Here is a 13,847-nt window from a genome sequence, read left to right as displayed (position 1 = left end):
ACTAGTGTCTGGGGCTGGGGTGTGAATCATGTTGAGGTAATGGTTTAAGTCCCCTTCCACTCAAAAATATGATTTGCATATTGTTACCTTACTTGGATGTTTGACCTTCACTGTGCACAGTGATGAATGTGCGGAGTTTGACAGCAATAAACAGTTTTTATATTAATCTCAGTTTAAAGGGACAGTTCATTTTTCCTCTTGGCTGTAGTGCCATTAATCAGTCCAGATTGTTTTGGTGTGAGAGATATCAGCTGTAGAGATGTCTGCCTTTTCTCTCATGTAATGGAACTCGATGGCACTTGGCTTGTGGTGCTCAAAACATTAAAAAAAAAAAAAAAAAAAAAACATTTTGAAAAACTCAACAGCAATGTCTCTCTCCAGAAATCATGACCTGGTTACTCAAGATAATCCTCAGACCTTGTTGTGAGCAGTTTCATGTAGGAACTACAGTATTCTCTCTCTACCAAACTACACCTACCAACTGTACCACTGTGCAGAAGGAAGTGTGCATCTACTCATGGACGAGAGGATCATGCTCTTGACAATGCCGGATGCAAACATTAATGGCGTCCTCCTCGGCTGAGCTGTAGCATTAGCTAGCTCAGTGGTGCTAGGTGACCTAGCGGCAAGCGGTAATTTCTGGGGCTGAAAAATGAAGCCAACAGTGAAATGCCAAAAACTGCAGTTCCTTGAACGACCACTTGAGGCTGGCTCCAGAAGCCAGTCAATTTCCATAGACACCCATGTTTAAATGCCCAACTTTATAGCAGAAATAAACATGTTACAAAAAACGGTTTTGTTCTCTATAGCTAATGTTCCCTATCATGACAGTTTTATGGGGTGAATTTTTATATAACGCTTAAAGTTGCGCATAAATAAGGGTGGGGCCTCTTAAGTTTACAGGCTGTCTGTGAGGCGTCACCGCAGTCTGTAAGCTGAATCCACTCCTCACTCCTCCACAGCTCAACCCTCTTGTCCAAATTACTTCTGGCTCCATAATTCCAAGATGGCGATGGCCAAAATGCTGAACTCGAGGTTTCAAAACGGGAGTCCACAATCCAATGGCTGACAACATGGTAGCTTCCTCTATTATTTCATAACGTCTATGGCTAGCAGTAGATGCACACTTCCTTCTGCACGGGGATACAGTTGGCAGGTGTAACTCGGGAGAGAGAAAATAGTTCCTGCATGAAACTGCTCACAACAAGGTCTGTGGATTAACTTGAGTAACTGGGTCATGGTTTTTATTTATTTATTTACTTGGTGCTTTGAGCACCACAAGCTGCCAATATCTCCAACACTTGGCAACTCACACCAAAACAATCCATTTGATAAATAGCACTACAGGTGAGAGGAAAATTATGTATTTTTGATTTTGGAGTGAACTGTCCTTTAAAGATGTGGTAATTAAATCAGGATTTTGTGACATCACAACTAGTTTTAAAGTGAATAATGGCCCAGTGTACAATTTCAAAAAGTATAATGTTAAAACTTCCAGTGCACGTACACTGAGAGTGGACTTATCTCTTTTCTCTTTGCTATCTTCTGCAGTGCTCTCTCAAGTGTCCCCTCTATAGTATCTCCCCTCAGGCTCTTATTACTTAACACCCTTTCTCTGAAGAGATTTGCAATGAAACAAAAACAAATGAAAACCTGTGACTGTCTCCTGCTTGTGTGTGTAGGACTACTATGTGGTGATCCTTTGCCCAGCAGAGATGGATGTCCAGGTTAGGAGGGTCCTACACGTCCCTCTGTGGGCCCAGAGAGTCATCTACCTGCAGGGTTCTGCCCTCAAAGACCAGGACCTGATGAGGGCCAAGTGAGTCACTGTGACCAAAGAACAATTTGATTTTATAGATTATTTAGTTTTATATCTATTGATTGATTCATTTTTATTTGTGTCATGCACACGTACATGTGCCCAACACCATGTGTTTACAATAATGAATACATGTTATTTAACCACTGAGTCCAGACACAGAATACTCTGCCCTCTATTCCAGGCCTTTAAAAGTCTAAGTGTTATTATCACAAAGTAATTCTGCAAAGATTAAGTCCAGAACAAACCCAAGTTAAGACACCTTGAAACGAAAGGCCTTGTGTAGGAGCTTGAGTTCACAATTAATGCACCTAGAGCCTTGAACTAACAGCAGTAATTACAGTTTGAGTCATATTGCTTATTGTTTACCCCCTGGCTTCTGATAATGCAGCACCTTAGACTGGCTTTGTCACATGGAAAGAAAAGGAGCAAAAGCCTGTATTTTTTTTTTTTTAATCTCCCTGTCTCCTCGCCTCCTAGTACTGTATCTCAACCATAAATAGCGTGGGCTTGAAAGACACATTGGTTGTTCTATTGTCCTGCTTTTTTCTCTTTTGTCCTCTCCCTCAATAACATGACAACACCCTCCTTCCAATGTCTTTTCTCCTCACCGCTCCCCCGATTCTCTTTCTCTCTGTCTCTTTCTGTCTCTCTATTTATCTCTCTCTCTGGCTCCCATGGCCACGTACTCTACTAACTGCCTGCAGGATGGACGATGCTGAGGCCTGCTTTATCCTCAGTAACCGGTTTGAAGTGGACCGCATTGCTGCTGTACGTTCCCCAATGCTTCCCTGTATCGCCATGACTCTTCACACTAAAAAAACATCTGTGTTATTAAAGCTGTAGTTGGTAACTTTTATGAAAGATAACTTTTTCATTTCTGCTGGAGCTGTCAATATGTTCATACAGCATTAAATGAGAGAGATAATCTGTGAAAAATAATCAAACCCCTCTGCCTTCTTCATTGCCTTGACTTCTAATGGCCTTACCATACGTGAACGAAAACAACCAATGAGAGCCAATGAGTCTCTGATACAGCTGTCGGTCATGTCAATCCCTGCTCGTGAACTGTAGTCAAACTGTCAAACTAGGGAGCACTGATCAAATATGAATCTAGATTCTGTATGCATTTCTCACTTCAAATGTTTTCAGAAACATTTTATTGTTCAACGACTGGCCAGCTCACTCAGTGTAGAAGTCCTTAGTACAGGCAGCCAGTCCAAAAATGCATCTGAGGCAATCTGGCTGTAGTTAAAAATACTTTATTAATACACAGATAAACCAAGTCGTTTTGACTAGAGAGTCTTCATCAGGGTCTAAAATGCATCAGAAACAGGTTTGCAATTTAAGAGCTCATGTGAGGGTCATGTGACACAGGTCATATGATATATTGGTGTAGCCCCACTAGACAAAAAAAACACATTGACAGAAATTGCAAATGAAAATTACATAAATGAATACTCTAAATAATTAACATATTTAGTAACAAGAATAAAGGCTCAGTGCCAAATAAATGGAAGACAGTGAAATAAAATAAGAATTGTTATATGTTGTGAAAAAGTGGCAGAAACTGAAAATATAAGGTGTGTATGACAAGGACAAAAAACAATATGTGTGAACAGACAAACAAACTCATAACATGTATAAACTTGAAATACTTATAAAGTGTATAACTCATGACGACTAACTGTTAGTTGCGTCTTTGGACTTCCTGCCTGTACTGTTTTTTATCTTTAAGTGACTCTTTGCCCCATCCTTGAAGAGCACCTGATGTTTTTACAACTAACTACAGAGAGTTTTTAACCCCAGTGCAGCACTCCCTTTTTTTCTTACTTTTATTGTTCTCTTTATGAGGAAGCTTGTCTGGCCGGTGGGCAGTGCTTGGTACTTCGGTTGCCTGATTCCAACATGGCGGCTGAGTTGCAAACTTTCTCATTGTACAGCTAAACAGTACACTAAAATATATTTCAGAAAACATTTGAGGCGAGAGATAGGCAAAGCAGTAACAGAATCTTGATTCATATTTGATCAGCACTGCCTAGTTTGATCGCAGTTCACGAGCAGTGATTGACATGATTGACATCTGCGTTGGAGACATCTCGGCTCTGATTGGTTTTCTATGGTGCGCTGCGTTCACCTCTAACAAATGCCATTAGAGGCTCTAAGAAGAATTTTTTTCACAAACTATCTATCTCGTGTACTTCTTTCAGAGTATAATGACAGTTTAAAGGGATAGTGCACCCAAAAATGAAAATTCAGCCATTATCTACTCACCCATTTGCCGAGGGAGGCTCAGGTGAAGTTTCAGAGTCCTCACATCACTTGCGGAGATCCCAGGGGAGAGGAGGTAGCAACACAACTCCACCTAATGGAGGCTTACGGCGCCCCAGATTCAAACGTCCAAAAACACATGATTGAATATCTCTATACTGCTCGTCCGTAGTGATCCAAGTGTCCTGAAGCCCTGACATAAAAAGCTGTTTGGAAAAACGTCATTTGAACTCTGTTTTTAGCCTCATTGTAGCCTGTAGCTCTAACTACCTCTCTGTACACCGCGCTCACGTGTGCGCGCTTGCGTGAGACCGTGAGACATGGGCACCGCGTTCATGTGCGTTCACATGCTTTCGCTGGTCAATCATGTGTTTTTGGATGTTTGAATCTGGGGCGCCGTAAGCCTACACTAGGTGGAGTTGTGTTGCTACCCGCTCTCCCCTTGGATCTCTGCAAGTGTTGTGAGGACTCAATCGGCCTCCATCGGCATATGGGTGAGTAGATAATGGGTGAGTTGTCATTTTTGGGTGCACTATCCCTTTAAGCAAAGATGAGGCAAAGTCATTTTCATTAAAGTTACCAGCCGAAGCTTTAAGACTGCTCGCCTGATTATTTTTCTTAAATTATAGTTTTTCTAAAAACAAATGAAAATGTCTTGTAATTTGCTTTTAATATATTTTTTTCCAGAGTGAACTTGCTTCATAAAAAATGTATTAAAGCAGGAGATTTAGATATAGATCACTGCCTTGGCTGAAGTTTTGTGCTTGTTGTTTTATGGTTGATGATTTTTATATTTTTCCACCAAAACATTTCACAGTAAAAAATGACTGAAGCTGTGAGTAAAAGAGACACAGGCTTAACATGGAAAATAATTTGCAGGCACATGTGTAAAACAGAAGAACTTTATATGGGTGCTATACGGCGCTGCATGCCTTGATAGCGACTCGATAACACTGTCTAATCAACACCCTGGTTTTCACACTGAATGATTTGACAGCTGAGTTAGTATTACTTCTGTGATCACTTAACTTTGTCTCTGGTACCATCATCAACAATTAAATCAGCAATTTAATTTGCTCAGATACCTGCAAACTTTGTATTTACTGCTGACTATCTAATGTGAATATGGTAAGCATAGTTGGTGTTGTTGCTGTGAGCATGTTAGCCCATGGTGGAGGAAATACACAGGTCCTTCACTTAGGTTAGATTACTAATACCACATACCATTAAAGTTATCAAATAATCAGAGAGGAGTGAAAGTACAATATTTCCATCTGAAGTGTAGTGGAGTAGAAAGTGGCAGGAGATTAAAATACTCAAGTAACGTAAAAGTACATCAACAGTGAGTCAATATGCATAGTTACATTCCAGCACTGACGTTAGCATGCTGGGTTTTTAACTCAAAGCAGCCTCACTGACTCCTCAATGGTGCAGCAGGGCTTTAAACTCTTGTATTTCCCTTGACTAAATTTTCAACAGCTATCTCATGGCCAGTTGTACTCAGTTTACTCTTCACTGCCTCGCAGAGTGCTCTGCTCAGCCTTGAATACTTCTTTGTTGAAAGATGTCAGAATTGCATTACTCTGAAATGTTGCGAGGGCCACTCGATTGCTCTGTGCAGTCAGCGCTTTAAGAGGATTATCAGAGAGGAGCTACAATCTGATGCTGCTAATGATGGGTTACCTCTCTTTCTCTCTCTTTGACACTTCATCCATCTCACTTCCACCCGTCTCCAATTTTCTCAGGATCATCAGACTATCCTCCGAGCCTGGGCAGTGAAAGACTTCGCTCCAAATTGCCCCCTGTACGTCCAGATTCTTAAGCCGGAGAATAAGTTCCACGTCAAATTTGCAGGTGAGCAAAGGAGTGTGAAATCACACTGACAGTGACTCGTGGTGTCAGCGCAAGATGTGTCCGTTCTTGTTATGATGCAACTATGTTACAGAAAAAATCTTCCAGGCCCAATTTGACAGGTGATTTTCTTCAGATTGGGACTAGAGTTGTGTGCTGTAACAGATGGGTGATTAGGTAAGCATTTTTATTTGGTTACTGCAGGGTTGCAATGCGATGACATCGGAAACTGTGGTGTTCCGTTTGCACTTCAATTTGTCAGGTCCCATTTTCCACCTGAGCTTGTCAGGTTGATTTGTAAGCCTGAAAATTGTCTTTTCTATCAGCGTGGCTTTGCAGCAGCACAGCTCTCCTTCCTCCCAGCTCTGAAGAAGTGCTGGACAGATTGCCTCGACTTGGCTGTAAGCCCTCTGAGGGTTTTCTGCGAGTTTTTACATTGCCTTTTGGAGAGCGTCCCTTCTTCTCCTGCGCTACAGAAGATGCCAGTCAATCATCTGCTGAGTGAAAGAAGAGGAACCAAACTCTCTCTCACCCTTTTCCTCTCTCTCACACATCTCTCTGCCTACAGCTCTGAAGAACGTCAAACTCAATTTCTAGCTTGCCGCCCTCATCCCAGCTGTCTCTGTCAATGATTAACGTTTTACTTCGCTACCTTGGCAAAGAAAATCCCCTTCTTTTGATGAGTTCTGCTGTTGTGCTAACCTGGCACAAGAGCTCACCCCGCAGGCAAGCCTCCTTTGCCCCTGCAGCGCTGTTTAAACACCTCACAGTCAGACTGAGGCCTTTGTTATTAGTCAGGCAGGCTGGTAGAAAGATGAATTCATGTCCTTTCATGATAACACCCTTTCGATATTGTATGATTGTCAGTTGGCTCTGCTGGATGGAACTCCCACTACTGCGCTGGGAGTCTGACATCTGTAACATGTATGTTAATTGCTTTGATGTGTTATCTTGCATTGACATAGTGTTGGGTATTATTCAGACATCCCCCTCGTTCATTTTAAAATGCATTAATTCTTTTGAAATATCCAACAGTCATGCATTTGTTAACACAGCAGCCACTCAAGTGCTGAATAATAAATTCCCTGCAGGACTATTGGTGAAAAGTAAAGTGCCCCTTCAAAGTTGGCCCCACCTCCCCACACTCCATGTACATCAGGCCGCCAGGAAGTGTGCTGGATTTTAAAGCCAGTTTCATGGATGTATTAGAAAAAGTGGATTAAGTGTTGGAGAAGGGGCCCCACTCATTCCCATGAAAGTTGCTCAGTGGCACATGAAGCCAGAATTACTCAGGTGGTTGGCATTGCTCTTATGCCTTTTTCGTCAGGTACGTTTATGAGAAATAGTCTTTTTGGGGCCAAAGGGCATAACATGACAGATGTAATTACACTGTTTGGCTACTAAGAATATTGGCTATAAAGCCTATATACTGGATTTGGTCTGTTCAGTCTGATATATATAAAGTCTAGAAGAGCTGCACAATTAAATAATTTTACCCTCATTTTAGTCATTTTAGTTAACAGAGGGCTAAACCAGAAGTTAGTGTCTAGTGCGCTTCCTCTGTTGGCCCAATGACGGGGAAGATGTGGGTAATTTTATGATGGGAAATCGAACTTTTTGGGCTCCATGTGCCACTGAGCAACTTTCATACAATTGAATGGGGCTTGGCCTCCAATGCTGTGTGAACTTGCTCCGTTCTACCCTCACTCATGAACAAGACCCTGAGATACTTGAACTCCCTTGCTTGAGGCAGTGACTCACTCCCAACCCAGAGGGGGCAATCCACCGGTTTCCAGAAGAGAACCACTGGCAGAGCACCTCCAAATGGTGCTGACTCTCATCCTTACTGCTTCACACTTGGCTGCAAACCACCCCAGTGCATGCTGGAGGTCACAGTGTGCTGAAGCCAATAGAACCACATCATCTGCAAAAAAGCAGAGATGCAAATCTGAGGTCACCAAACTGGACTCTTCCTCTCCCGGCTGGGCCTTGAGATCCTGTCCATGAATATCACAAACAGGATCAGTGACAAGGGACAACCCTGGTGGAGGCCAGCACCCACCAAGAACGTGTTTGACTTTACGCTGAGGAAGCAGACGCAGCTCTCACTTTGGTTGCACAGGGACCGGATGGCTTGTAGCAGCGATCCTGGTGCCCCATAGTCCAACAGTACCCTCCACAAGATTCCCCAATGGACACGGTCGTAAGCCCTCTTCAATTCCACAAAACACATGTAGACTGGATGGGCAAACTCTCACAACCTCACCAGCAGCCTTGCAAGGGTAAAGAGCTGGTCCACTGTTCCACAGCCAGGGTGAAATCCACATTGCTCCCCCTGAATCCGAGGTTAGACAATCAGTATGTCCAGTTCTCTTTATACATTCATGTTGTATGTACACTGCAAGCTACTATTGTAGGAATGTTATATTTGTTGTAATGGAAAAGCAGATACTTTAACAAGATAACTAAACTAACCACTGGCACTTACCTGTCCAACAGAAAACAGGCCAACACTGCGTCACTCTTTATCCTCGTCCTTTTCTTCAGTGCTTGTGAAAGCGAAAGCCAGCCCCAGCTGTACTCTCGTTTTGGAACAAGCCTTGTCTGCTTGGCATTTCACCTCACTATGTTAACTATTTTTTTTTTTTTTTTTTTTTACGGTGCTGTGTCCATCATTTTCGTAGCTCCCTTTTGAATGTGTGCTGCTTACAGTCTGGCAACAGGTGTCTACCTTTTTATGAAGTCCTGACCTCACCAGCACACTGTGCCCACAAATACCTGAACATAGCAAAATAAGAAGAAAATGAAATAACAAACAGAAGGTAGGGTCGCTGCAGATCAGTGCACCTCCACACACTTCTAGTGGGTTAAAAGTGATGATTGAGAGGATTACTTTTGTCTGTGTCTATACATTTATTAAAAAAAATAGTATACCTTTAGAAAATAGTAAGTATACCTTTAAAAGTACAATGTTTATAATCTACTGACTATAATGTACCTGAAGGAACCATAGATAGACTCAGGGGCCAAATCAATGGGCTATGCAGTCACATGGACATTACTGTAAGTACAGATGCCATGTTTTGACACCACTTGGAATATACCCACTAAGTGGTCGTGTGGGAGGCATTAATGAGCAAGAGATACAAGATTTAATTTGATTCGCTGGAATAGCTTAATAACAGCTCAGCATTCATTAGAAAAGATCTGTCGGTATGATGCTGCAGCAGAGCAGGAAACCCTGAGGCGTCTGAGTAACCGCACTGAATTGGGTGTAGAGTGTCGATTGATTATCTCCCTAGTTTGTGTTTTGAACAACAATAGCCAGTCGCCCTCCTGAGCTTGGCTCATTGTAGCGGCACGGTGTGGAAAGCAGCTCACTCATACAAACAATAACAGCCTACTGATTTAATTAGCACAACCGGTGGACCTGTGGTCAGGACGTAATTGCGCTCCTGCACAGGGTGCAAATAGCCACATCTGCACACACATACACACACGTATCTGCACACACACCTTTAATACCAGCCTGTGATAGAAAACAGGCTGAAGAGATGGGTACAAAGACCCTGATCTTCTAAGTGAGGGTGGCAGAAATATAGAGTGTGTGCGTGTGTGTGTGTGTGTGTGTGTGTGTGTGTGTGTGTGTGCGCGCACAATGTGCCGAGGTCTGTAATTGGTTTCTCTCCTGGTCTGGGTCCAGGCACCTGAAGGATAGAGGGCAGGACGGAGAGCTGCGGTGAACAACAGGCAGAGAAGAAGATGGGAAGTGAAGGGATCACAGTGGTGAAGAGAGGTGCAAGAAGGACATTGGATATTGGATAAAATGACTCAATTGGGTGTGTGACTACTTTAGGAGTCAGAGATGCCCTTCTAAAAACACACTATAGTATTACTTCTAAGACTTGCTGAAGAAATGCCACAGAAATTATCAGTATTACTATAGTAATTCTATATTTGTATAAAACCCACTTTAGTAAATTATTATACTAATACTATTGAGTTGACTGTGGTGATGTTATAGTGAAATTACAGTTATACTATAGTGTGTATATTGTATGGCTATAGAGCTAGTGGTAGTATTTTTATGGTTTTTCGGATGCTAGAGAAAGTTCTAGGGACTGACTCACTTCTGGAGCTACTCTCAAGTGGCCGTTCAAGGAACTGCAGTTTTTTGCACTTCTGCCATGGCTTCATTTTTCAGCACCAGAGGTTGCTGCTTGATTACGACTGAACCTATGCTGAGAAGGCTAAACAATTTAGTTTAAAGAAGTTAGGCAATATTGTAATATTACCTTAAATATCATAGTCATCATAGTATTACTAAAAAAGTGTTTTATAGTGCTAGATAAACAGCTACAGACACACTATATAATATACTATACTGTTCAATAATAAAAACATGTAGATACACAGTGTTACTATTAAAATACTATAGATCTACTATAGCTAATGAAATAGCATGACAGAAAAAAAACTATATGCCACAGCTGGTGAAAAATACACTAGAAACTAGGGGTGCACGATAATATTGGCACATCATCGGTATCAGCTGATATTGGCTACACAGCCACACACTTCTAATGGGCTATACATGATGATTGAGAGCAGTGACAATCCCGGGGGGAGCTTGTGCGAAGGTCGTGGTATCTTGCTAAGCTGGACAACCCAAGGCATTCATTGGTACCATTTTGGCATAGCTTGTTAGCAAGGAGCTAAGTAATGCTCCAAAGCTAAGCTAAAGTTTGGCTAGGTTACAACATGGCCATTTACAAAGGGTCCCTTAATCTCTCACCTCAAGATATCTTAATGAAAATGTGTTGTATGGGTACCAAAGAGTATCCCCCTTAACTAGGGATGCATGATAATGGCGGCACATCATCAGTATTAGCTAATATTGCCTTTAAAATGAACGGAATCAGCCAACACGCTGATAAACTTCATATGTCATTGGTATCGGACAGTATCAGCTTAACAATGAACTGAATTGGTCAACATGCTTTTTCTTATTTTGCACAATGAATGAATATTAGAAATTGAAAGTATTCTATTTAATGTCTCCATCTGTTGGTGGGCCATCACAATAAGAGTATGCATGCATAATATGTTGTTAATTACCTACAGAAGAGACTTGATGATCACTAAAATTAGGTTGGGGAAAAAAGTGGATTTACCGATATTGGTTATCGGTCAATTGAGTTATTACATATCAGCATATTGGATATTGTGCATCCCTACTAGAAACACTACATACCACAAACTTATGACAGGACACCATACAAATCCTAGAGTAAACTGTAGCAATACTATAGTTAAGTTCCCTATGGATGTGTGTGTTGATTTGTAAGGCACAGACAGAGACAGTGGACTGTGTGCAGTAATGGATGCTGTTGCGCATGTATGCAACATTTATGTTTTACTCTGCAGGCTTTCAGATGCCCATGGCTCTATAAAGCTTCCACTTTGAAATGAATTCACAGGCTGAACAGCGAGAGGCCATCCAGTGTGTTAGCGTGTGATCTGCATTATAATGTACCGTTCAGAGGGAAAAGAACATTGCTACTTCAACAGTTGTGCAACAATCAACTGTTTTAATTGTTGTGTATTTCACCTACTCAGCTTCAGGCACACACACAGACTAATTTATTAAAAACTGCATTTACAGCAGCTGACGCTCCTCTTACTCAGACCGGCAGCTGATTGAGTCTGATGCTTCATGTCAGGCTCTGATGTTCGTCACCAATTATTTCCTAATACGGAGCGCATATTGTGCTTTTAGAACCTAGCTTGTCATTGTTAGTAAACAAGGCAGCCCTAATATGCCTGTGTGCTCATCACTGAAGGTAATGCAATCAAGAATTACACAGCAGGGGAAATGGATGCTCCCTGTGCCCGATGCACTGATTGGCTTACTATAAACATTAATCGCTCTATTGGTTTTTCCTTTCAGAGAGGATGCTGTGTGGCAACAGGTAAACGAGAGGAGTGTCATCTGTGTTTGTTCAGTTTGGTTTGGTTGGCTCGCAGGCAGGGCTGCGTTTAGTCTTGGGTGATGTGAGTGAAAGGTGGTTTAATAAGAAGGCTGACACTGGATATCTGGCTTGTTGCTAGGTCTTCACATCACCCCACCAAAAAACTGAGCGGTGACTTATGAGTGAACCCATGGGAGTAACACAAGAAGCTGGTGCAAGAGGATGATGGAGGATTTTTGACACGGCTGTCTGTTTGCCTTATTTGTGTTAGACAAACATCAAGTGACATATTTTTCAGTGTAAAATAGTGACAGGACCCCAGAAGGGGAGAGGCACTTTCATGTGCTTCTAATGGGGATCCTAGAATAAACACATTTGATTATCTTTGTGTACTTGTTTCTTTTGGTGGTAAGCCGCAGGCATATTAACACAGTCTAATAAGTGAAATGATTTATTGTGTTTTTTTGGGAATATTTCGTCATTAGGAAGCGAATTTATGATGCCAGTTTTAAGAGCTCCCCACCTGTCTGCAAGCCAAAAGCTGCCAAATGTTACAGACGTGATTGAAGTTAGCTTCTTTCACCTGTTATACATCAGTAGAAATTCAATATATCATATTGAATTGTTGGTTGAACAAAACAAGCTTTTTGGGGACGTCGTCTTGGGCACTGGAAACATGATGGGAATTTGTCAAAGTTTCCACTTTTATTGACCAAATCATTAACACAAAATGAATACATTAGCTTTTCTTTTAGCGCTGCAAATTATATTAAACCTCAGCACATAGAACTGCAATCTGCACGGATAAATTTCACTATGCAAGGCAAGGCAAAGCAAGACAAGTTTATTTATAAAGCACATTTCAGCAAAACGGCATTTCCAAGTGCTCTACATAAAACATCAAAAGCACTGAGACAAGGTGCTAAGAAACACATTATAAGAGACATTAAAGTGCATCTAAAAATGCCATTAAAGAGCTAGAGAATAGAAAATACCAACAAGCTAAAATATATTAAGACAGGTATAAAATATAAGAATAAAGGGTACAGTACAGTGTAAAAAAGGAATAAATATTTGATTTAACAAAAGGCAGCAGCCAGCAGAAAAGTCTTCAGCCTTGATATAAAAGAACTGACAGTTGCAGTGGACCGGCAGTTTTCTGGGAGTTTGTCGTAGATATGTGGTGCATTAAAACCAAATACTGCTTCCCCGTGTTTAGCATTAACATGGGTTCGAGAGCGTTTGCTGTCAGGTCCCCGACGCTCGAGAACAATCTGCCTGAGGAAGGTTGGCCAAGTCGATCTCTTTTAAATCCCCTCTTAAAACATACTTTTATCGGAGAGCCTTTCCTGATTTACTTGAGTTTTTAGTTCATTTAAATTGTGTTTTATTTCCTTGGTTTTTATTCACCAAAGTGTTTTTTATTCGTTCTCTTAAAAATTCTTGTCTTCATGTCTTGTTTATTTTAATTTTGACATGTGAAGCACTTCATAACTCTGTTTTTAAGTGCTTTATAGATAAAGATTATTATTATTATTAGTAGTAGTAGTAGTAGTATTATCGATAGGAGCTTTGTAAGATGTTCAGAGCATTAATACAGCAGCAAATAACTATTTGCTGTGTAAGGATATGGTGGAGTAATGGTGTCCTGAGCCGTGAAAGAAGTCACGCTCCCTCTGTGTTTGTTGTAATCCGAGCTTCTCTGTTCTTTGTTATGGTAGACGGGCCGGCCTGGCGTGCATGTTAGTCCATGTGAATCCCTGTGTGTGTATCCCACTGGCTAGCTCGACACCGCCGCACTGCACCTCGCTTATACAGCAATTATTATATATTAATTATATATTAATTATACATTAGGGCCCATCCTCAGGTCTTCCCCTAGGTTTACACTGTTAGCTCTGTCAGCACTGTTGTTGTTAGCACTGTTAGCACCA

The 13,847-nt window shown here is 41.4% G+C and overlaps 1 protein-coding gene across 2 annotated transcripts in view; it reads left to right on the top strand.

Moving 5' to 3' along the window:
• Window positions 1–13,847, top strand: part of LOC126405207 (potassium channel subfamily T member 2) — a 58,169-nt gene that overhangs the window by 29,199 nt on the left and 15,123 nt on the right. For both annotated transcript variants that reach the window (XM_050068825.1, XM_050068824.1), the window contains exons 12-14: window positions 1,683–1,819; window positions 2,527–2,590; window positions 5,836–5,944. In XM_050068825.1, coding sequence (XP_049924782.1) covers window positions 1,683–1,819; window positions 2,527–2,590; window positions 5,836–5,944 — 310 coding nt within the window. The remainder of the gene's footprint in view (window positions 1–1,682; window positions 1,820–2,526; window positions 2,591–5,835; window positions 5,945–13,847) is intronic.

This window comes from Epinephelus moara, chromosome 18 (genome assembly GCF_006386435.1).
Source record: "Epinephelus moara isolate mb chromosome 18, YSFRI_EMoa_1.0, whole genome shotgun sequence".
NCBI classification, from domain to species: domain Eukaryota; kingdom Metazoa; phylum Chordata; class Actinopteri; order Perciformes; family Serranidae; genus Epinephelus; species Epinephelus moara.
This window is presented reverse-complemented; position numbering and strand designations above follow the sequence as displayed.